This window comes from Eumetopias jubatus, unplaced genomic scaffold (assembly GCF_037043125.1).
Source record: "Eumetopias jubatus isolate StellerSeaLion01/CBP00866 unplaced genomic scaffold, mEumJub1_p1.0 scaffold_13, whole genome shotgun sequence".
Classification (NCBI taxonomy): domain Eukaryota; kingdom Metazoa; phylum Chordata; class Mammalia; order Carnivora; family Otariidae; genus Eumetopias; species Eumetopias jubatus.
In genome coordinates this window covers 2,460,667-2,469,495 of record NW_028274819.1, presented here as the reverse complement: position 1 = coordinate 2,469,495, position 8,829 = coordinate 2,460,667, and the positions used below count along the sequence as shown (strand labels likewise).

Genomic DNA, 8,829 nt, shown 5'->3' with positions numbered 1-8,829 from the left:
GCCTCGGACACACACACCGCACCGAGCCCCGCACCTGGGCTGGCACCGGGTCTCCTAGGTCCGTAATAGGGACCTGTGGTCCCAAGGAGGCTCCCGGCGCGTGCGCGCGGCGCGACGGGAAGCACAACTCCCAGCATGCCCTAGCCGGCGGCGTCCCGAGTCCGCGGCGGTTGCCTGGCGATCGGGCGTGTCCCGGAAGGCGGCCCCGGCGCTGGGCGGGACTTCCGGGGCGGTGGTTGCATCAGCTTCCGGGAAGCTGCCGCCTCTCTGGCTGGTTTGGAATTCCTAAGATGTCAGGTTCCTCTGGGGAGCAGGGTGAGTGCGCGCGGCGGTGCTGGCGGGATGAAGCCGCCCTGGGGGTTCGGCGGGTCCCCGGGGTGGGCGGAGGGGGACCCGTCGCCCTGGGTCGGCGGATCTCCTGGCCGCGCGGGGGAGGGCCCCGGGCCTGAGGCGTCGGCAGGTTCCTTGGGCCACCCTGCGGAGGATGACCCCGGTCCTGGGGGTGGCGCTTTCCCCGGGCGGGCGTGGGACCCACCCGCTTTGGGGGTCGGCGGTTTCCTGGAGCGACCTGGCGGACGCTGAGCCTCCCCGGGACCCCCCCGCCCCGGCCCGGGCCTGCGTTTCCCGCGCCTTGCCGGACCCCTGGGGGCTCCCCGCGGTTTCCAGGCCACGCCCTCCTCGGCCTCTTCCTCGGGCTCTGCCGGGGTCCTCTGGCACCCCGCCCCGGCGCGCTACCTCACCCTTCCCGTAGCTGGCGTCTGGGCGGGACCTGGCTCCCTCCTGTCCCCAGCTGTACCCTGGCGACAGGCAGAGCCCCGGGGCTGATTCAGTTGGCGTCCAGCCTGGCAGCAAGCCGGGGGTGGGCGAAAGAAGCTGGGGTTCGCAGACACCCACATGAGAGGCTTCGGGTTTTAGGAAGGCTTTCATCTGGGGCTCCACAGACAGTGGCCACTGGGCTCTGCTTGGTCAGTGCGTTATTACCCCACTTCACTGCCTGCCTCCGGGGAGGTTCAGGGAGCAGCCCTGCCCACCCCGGGCTCTGATGTCACCAGCGCGTGGACCAACGCGTCCGCAGGCCGGCCTTGGAAGAGCCCTGGATCTTTTCCCGCAGTCCCGCAAGTAGGGCTGTGACTTCTGGCAAGTCCAGACATTGTCACCAGGATTCCTGTCTGGAGCAAACTTTCCATTGGAATTATTGACCAAGAGTTTTACTGCTCTTGGCTGGTGAAAATGATGCGTGAGGGTTCCAGCCTGCCCACACTTGAGGCTGTGTGTGTCCCCTTTGCCTCTGGGTGCTGTGGGCCTCCAAGTGGGGAGCTCCGACCACCTGGGTAACCCTGTGATGTGGGAGGCACCCCCATGACAGGCTGCTGCCCCACACCAGTACCCACATACCAGGCTCGCTGTACCTCCCCGACGGGTGTGCCTGGATTCCAGGACTGTCTCCACCTTCCCTAGAGCCAGGCAGCCTGAGAAGTCCACCCAGCCTCCGGTGAGACGGCAGCATGGTCACAGCCCTGAGTCCGGAGCTGGTGTGGCGCGCCTGGGCTCCCAGCTCTGCCCCTTTCTCAGAGCACGGGGGGGGGCCGAGCGTGCCACCTCGGAGGATGTGGACCCTTAAGGGGTCATCCCTCGGAAAGGATTTAGAGTAGCACCTGGCACAGGACAGGCGCTGTGTGTCTGGATTGAAACCTGGAGCTTGTTTCTCTGTTCTTTTTTGTTTTTTAATGAAAGCGTGGTTCTGTTTCATTTGTGGACATAAATGACATGTTGGGTTTTTTTCTTTTAATTGCTTTAGAAAGTCAGGTGTTTGGAGGCTTGGTAAGAATTGGCCTGTTTTTGGAGATTGCTCTATACGTTGGAATTAAGCCCCCAGTTTGTCTGGACAGCTGATGGAGTTTTCTAGTCCTGTGCCTTAGGGCAGTACCTCTCAGGCAGCGCTTGGGCCCAGGACACAGCCCACCTGCTCTTCCTTTACTGGTGCCCCCCCCCCCCCGACCTGTCCCTAGGCTTCCTCCAAGGTCGAGAACCTGTGGTCATCCCCTGAGGAAACAGGAAATGAAACCAAATAGGAAAGGGTGTGTATGGGTACTAGAGTTGTAGATACGCTTGGTTTCCAGTTTCTGAAAGTTTTTTATTCCTAAGGTTGGATTCATCAAAAGTGACCTTCTCCCCAGGCTTTTTTTTTTTTTTTTAAGATTTTATTTATTTATTTGAGAGTGAGCAAGAAAGAGAGAGTGTGCATGAGCCAGGGGAGGGGCAGAGAAGCAGACTTCCCGCTGAGCAGGGAGCCCAACATGGGGCTCGATCCCAGGACCCCAGGATCGTGACCTGAGCTGAAGCAGACGCTCAACCCAACCGACTGAGTTCCCCAGGTGCCCTCCTCAGGCTTTTCAAGGACATCCTCATTTAGAATATTTTTCCCATTTCAGCTCTTCCTTAAGTAGATTCAGAACATCTGTTTGGTTCCCTGTGCTGACACTGGTTTTGCAGCTTCTCCTTTGTTGCTCGAAGGTGCGTGTCCCATTCCAGGTTCCGCTTGCTTTAGAAAGACGAGTCTCCTCTCTGGAGGACGCCTGGCTGGATGGAGCTCCCCTCAGAGGCCTTGTGCTGCAGGCTCCAGGCAGTCTTTGGTGGTTTTGTGTCAAACTTGCTGTTTAATTCTTTATGCTGAGTACTTCAAAGGGTCTTTGTAACCCTCGTATAGCTAGCATTTTTCTTCTCCAGGCATCCGTCTAAATACATCTGTTGTGGCCTTTCATCTTGAGACCAACCTTGTGGTCGGTACTGCCCTTATCTGCCTGTCCAGGCGAGAAATCCTGACGTTCTGAGAAGTTGCGTGATTTGTCCAGGGTCCCACAGCTATAGCCGGGGGCCGAGCCAGGCCTCCAGCCCTGGCAGTTTGACCGCAGCAGGGATCTCAGCCAGCATCCTGTGCTGCCTTTGATGATAATCTGAAGGATTCCATTCAGAATAACAGCTAGAGCCCCCAGTCCAGAGTGTGTGTAAGGGCACACGAGATAGAGCCAATAGGCTTTGCTGCGTTTCCAGAAGAAAAATGAAACATCCATACTTATAGACTACAAATATTTGCTTATCTCTGAACTCATGTTTCCGTGTTGGCGAGTATTTACTTTTATGTAAGAGTTGTAAGAGATGGTGCCCTTGGGGTGGAGCTTAAGCCATTTCCATGTCGTGGTGGTATGGTGCTGTCTGGTCGCCCTCTCATTACCTGGGCAGCAGACTGTGATTCTAATGAAAGGTCTGTGAAAGACGGGAAAGTGAAAGCGCCAGGTGAGAGCATTATATCGTCCATTTCAGTGGAAAAGTGTCCCTGAGCAGTTCACAAAGATTTACTTAGATATTTCTTATTTCCTCACTAAGCATACGTTGAGCACTTGCCCTGCTAGGCAGTCCTGGACGCCGGAGGTCCGACCGCAGACGAGGGCGATCTGTCTCAGTCTCTCTGGGGCTTTCCGTCCAGTAGGGAGGTGGGTTACACCAGTGAAGGGCGAGACCCATAAGACAGGTCAGTGTCGGGGTGGGCTGGAACGGACGGCCTCCCTCCTTGGTCCCATTCCAGAGCATGTGCTGCTTGGTGGGCCGAGAACTGCAAGCTTGTTCAGAGTCCCAGCTCTGTGACTATGAGCTGACAGAACCTCGGCGGCGTCCTTTTCTGTCAGCCAGCCCACGGGCAAGATAGGAGTGTGGGGAACCACAGGGGCGGCTCCACCGGGCCAGACCTGCAAGCGGCAGCAGTGGGCAGTGGTCTGCTGGCCAGGCCCAGAGCCTGGAGATGGAGCCCCTAGCACTCTGCTCCCGAGGAAGGGAGGGCCAGGCCAGATCCCAAGTGGGGTGGAGGCTGAGCCCCAAGGAAGAAAGCGGAGCGGGGATTCCTGGCAGAGAGCACTGCTTTCCCCCAAGTTCCTGAGGCCAGGGGGCGGAGGAGGGCCAGACATCGGCCGCAGGGCCGGGTCTGCAAGGGCCTTGCGCACATCTTTGGAGTTTAGGTCTTGCCTTTGGGTTTTGGAAAGATCATCTGCCCCTCCCCCACATGCAGGCGGAGCAGGGCCGTGGCAGCCGTGGCAGCCATGGCATGAGAGGGGCAGGCTCGGGGACCAGGGCTGGTGCTGGGGGTGGGTGGTGCGGGGGTAAGAGGCGAGCACCCAAGCTTTAGCCCAGTAGGGGACGATGACCATGCTGCTCCCCGGGACCTGCGCCCAGGTCTGGGGGGGCAAGGCACGATGCCTAGGGACGCCCATGGATGAGTGATTGTCGGACTTGAGGGGCTGGTGCTCAGGAGAGGGCGCTGGAGGAGACGTCAGGAGCCCTCGGCCTGTGGGAGGACACCCTGGGCTCTGGGAGTGGGTAGCATTCCCCCAGGTGGTGGAGAGCAGGGGTGCACGCGCCTCTCTGCTCTCAGATTCGATGTGGAGAAGGGATAAGTTTGGGAAACCTTGTCCAGTCCCCTTTCTGAGAGCCACTTGGGCAGCTGGTCATCCTGACAGGAAACAGTGTGGAGGGGACCCAGGAGGGGGCGCGCTGCAGGAGGGCAACCAGGGGAGCTGGAGGAGTGCTTGTGGAAGGGGTGTGGTTTGTAGGGCTGGGTGCACGGAGCACTGCAGGATGAGGCCCAGAGTGGCTGTTCTGTTTGTGTGATCTCGGGAAATGTTTTATAAAGGCTTTGGCTGCTTAAATTGGAGAAACTGGATAACAGATCAATCCAAACTGGATACGCACGTAATGACATTCCCGTGATCAGTAGGTGTCTCCCCCTTGGTGTATGTTTGAGCGGCACCGCCGCCGCAGGCTGACCCGGAGGCCGACATCCATCCACAGCGGCGAGGGGCAGGCGTCCGCCTTGTGCACCAGCACGTGCTGCCGCCTCAGTGAGGGCCACCGCCACACGTGGGGCTCCTGCTCACCCACTGGCCCATCTGATCTCACCTCGGGGCTGATAGCCAGACTGCAGTCTGGCCAAAACCATGACCATTTCAAAGCTGACCTAGTTCTTGTTGGTTTCCTTAAGACACGCTTGAGTGCACCGCCAGAGTCACAGCTCAGGGGCCGCCCGCTCCCGTAGCCCGGAAGCCTTCCGTCCGGTGGAGCTCCCTGGGCACCGCGCCTGCCCATCCCGAGAAGATCCTTCCCTTGTGACGGCCTAGGCTGCTCCAGATGGTGGATTTTAAATGCATGTGTAGTATCTGAGTGAACCCCTTCAGGGGCCATTATAATGATGACACAGGGCAAGTGTAATAATAAGTGGCAAACTGATTGGGGCCTGGCTGTGTGCCAGGTGGTATTTTAAATGTTTGCAAGTGTAATTTCACGAGACGCAGCAGCTTTTATGAGGCGTGTGTTGTTCTGAGCCTGTATGACGGAGGTGGAGAAGAAGGCCTGGAGCCCCAGCACTGAGCCCCAGCACAGAGCCCCAGTGCTGTGCCCCAGTACTGCACCCCAACGCCGAGCCCCAGTGCTGAGCCCCAGTACTGCACCCCAATGCCGAGCCCCAGTGCTGAGCCCCAGTACTGCACCCCAACGCCGAGCCCCAGTGCTGAGCCCCAGTACTGCACCCCAACGCCGAGCCCCAGTGCTGTGCCCCAACACCGAGCCCCGGTGCTGAGCCCCAGTACTGCACCCCAACACCGAGCCCCAGTGCTGAGCCCCAGTACTGCACCCCAACGCTGAGCCCAAGGGCTGAGCCCCAGCACCGAGCCCCCACACTGAGCCCCAGCACCGCCATGGTACAGCGCCTTGCCCAGCCGCGGCCCTGCAGCTCAAGAGTTCCCTAAGTCCCTTGCCAGTGCTTTAAAGCCAGCGTGGTGGGTAGCACATTTGACCTGTTGTGCTCATTTTAAAAAATAGCGTATGCTTATTGGAGGACACATGGGAAAAAAGCGGGAAATACCAGTCAGCTGTAAGCCCGCTCAGCGTTCGGCGCGGGCCTGGGGCTCTGCTTTGTTCACTAGAACGTGGTCCGAGCGAGAGGCGTGTGCCCGGTCTGCTTGCTGTGGGGGTGACGGGGCGGGCTGGATCAGAGTGGCGCTGGCCTTGCTCCGTTGCCCTCCCTCCCGGGGGTCAGTGGCACAGGTACAGGAGACGGGGACAGGGAGCGCAGAGGGCCGGTGCGGGGAGGACGGCAGATTGCAGGAAACCCTGCCCCAGCTCTGCCCACGCCGCTGGCAGGTCCTCTCCCTGATCTTACTGGACTTGATCTTCATCGAGAGTGTGCGCCAACAGCCACCTGACAGGCCGCTGAGCTGTCCGAGGCAGCTTGCCGGGTGAAGTAGAAGTTCCCTGGGAGGAAGATGCTGTGTGGGAAATGCTCAAGAAGCCTGATACTTAGAGTTAGGCTTTCCTGGAGCTCTCAGGCAAGCACAGCCTCCCTTCCTGGATTTCACCTCCAGCCCGATTCCCCGCCTGGGGCTGTGAGGCGGGGTCACAAAGGCAGGCCCTTCTATAGCAGAGCAGCAGCAGAAAGTTCCACCCGGAACTTTCCTCCTGGTCTTAGACAGAATCTAAGCAACAGGGACGTGGGGGCCACTCCCCAAGAGCCCTTGGGCTGGGTCCTCAGAGCCACCTGCTCAAGGGAAGGAGGGAGAGCGGGGGGCACTGGCACCTTCAGCAGGGAGGGGGCCACCTCCGGGTCTCTCTTTGCTTCAGCAATCCCAAGAGTGGACACGGAAAGTGGTTTGTTCTCCTTGTAGGTCTAGAGTGAACAAAAACAACGTCCCTGTAGGTGTGCACCTCTGGGCAGCAGGGCTCTGGCTGGGCAAGCCGTTCGGGGTTCAAAGCAACTTTAGACTCAGCCTATGGGAAATCCGGTTGCTGCCGTGTGCTGTGTGGGTAGGTGGATTGTGTCCTGGGAGAGGGCCCCTGAGGCCCTGATACAGCAGGTGACCCCCAGCCCCTCGCAGGCAGGGCTGCCCTGTGAGCTCCCATTCTGCTGCTTGCTCACCTGTTCATGCGGTGAATGCGTTGAGTGTCTAGAATGTTCTGGGCTTAGTTCTAGATGCTGAAGGTATATGCTGAGTGAATAAAGTGGGGTGTGGGGCAGACGTGAAGAAGTGGCGTGAGGACAAAGAGAAAGCAGGAAGGGGGTCTGGGCTCTGGTTGGAACAGCATCCAGGGAGACCTGAAGGAAAAAAGATACCCAGCAGAGCCCTGAGGAAGAGCGGGAGCCCGGCCACGTCTGGGGGAGCATTCCAGGCAGGCAAGGACAGTGGGATGAAAGACCCCGAAAAGAACAGGCCACGCTTTTGTGGAGTGAGCGGGGGCTGAAGTCAGGCCTGGGGGGGGGGTCCCTGTGAGGAGGGGGCGGTCTGGAGGATGAGGAGGGGGGATGTGATCTTGCACCTGTCAGCAGGCCACTCTGGCCTGCCTGTGGGGGAGCCTGCGTCACAGAGATGATGGGCTGGGCCCCTGTGTGGCAGCCGTGGGTGACAAGGGCTGCATTCCGGACGTGTGTGCAGATGGGGCTCCTGGACCGGCCAGCGCCTTGGCTGTGCCCTCATCAAGGGTAGTTCGTGAGGGGCAGGACTCCAGTCGAGATGGAAGGGTGTGGTCGATCAGACGGGGTCACATGAGCCAGAGCCCTCCTGGGGGTGCGCTGGGGAAGGAAGCACGTGGGCTTTGGGGAAAGCCTGTGTTTTAAGCACAGCATTCGTTTGAGGGCTCAAGGAGGACTTTTACTCTGAGTGCCCACCCCTTCCCTGTGCATGAAGAGCTCAGGGTTCAGGACATGCCCAAGAAGCAGGCCATGTTGCGTGCCGGCTGCTTGGAAAATGCCACGGGCTTTCATCCTTCTGCCGGTTCATTCCTCCTCATCCTTGCTGATGGCACTGTGTCCAGGAAGTCTGCCGGAGGGGGGGGGTGGCCTGCAGTGGACGCAAGTGCAGAAAGGCCTTTTGTGTGCGCACAGGCCCTCCACATACGTGCTGCGCTGTCTGCTTGGGTGGGTGCTGGGGTGATTTTCCTGCTCCTGTACCAGGCAGGCACACCCGGAATGGGGAAGAGGGCCAGAGAGCGGGGAACGTGGCTGTGGAGGGCCACGTCACCTCCCTGTCTGCAGCTATCCTTGCTGTGGGTCAGGCACGGTGACCCAGTGACCTTGTGGTGCCAGGCAGCTAGCTTGGAAGGGCAGGTGCGCCCGGCAAAGAGAGAGGGGACGGGCTCGTACTTTCCTGCTCTGAGTGGGTCCCAGGCCAAGAGCGTGTCTGTGGAAGCAAATGAACACTGGTCCTTTTTCATGGTTTGCTCAGAAAATTACGGAAAAAAAAAACAAGCGGGATGATCAAGGCTTAGATGCAGCTCAGTCAGACTCATGGGCTGGGGTACGAGGCTCCTTCCCGAGGCTAAAGGGTCTTTGGTTTAGTGTCCCAGCCTGGCCCCTGCCTCCCTGTTGTAGGGTGGGGCTGGCTCTGTGCCCTTTGCTCAGGCTCGGGGCAGCTCCTGTCCCTGAACCCACCACACCAGAGGTAGACACACCTGGACATTAGTTAGTGTGGTAAGAACAGGTTTTACCCAGTGACTGATACCAGGGACCTGAAGGGATGACAGGCGATGGTTCCCAGGGGAGAAGAGGGTGGGAGGGGTGAGCAGAGCTCAGTACCGCGGAGGAGGTGAGCCATCACCGAGGGCTGGCGAGTGCCGAGGCCATCCTGACCACCTGTGCCTGCTGGCGGGCAGGGTTCTGTCCTCCCGCAGAGCTGGGAGAGGGGCCCATCCTTCCTGATGGTTGCATGTCAGAGGAGTGGCCTGCAGGTCGCTGGGAGTCCCTTCTGGGTTGGAGGAGATACATACTCACAATGCGAGTCCTCCCAGTAATTG

At 59.5% G+C, this 8,829-nt stretch overlaps 1 protein-coding gene across 2 annotated transcripts in view; it reads left to right on the top strand.

Annotated features, from left to right (window-relative positions):
* Positions 1–234: 234 nt before the first annotated feature.
* Positions 235–8,829, top strand: part of CARS1 (cysteinyl-tRNA synthetase 1) — a 46,312-nt gene continuing 37,717 nt past the window's right edge. The window contains exon 1 of one of the 2 annotated variants that reach the window (XM_028117863.2): positions 235–315. In XM_028117863.2, the coding sequence (XP_027973664.1) occupies positions 291–315 (25 nt within the window). In that variant the 5' untranslated portion in view covers positions 235–290. The remainder of the gene's footprint in view (positions 316–8,829) is intronic. The other variant, XM_028117862.2, reaches the window with a different exon arrangement.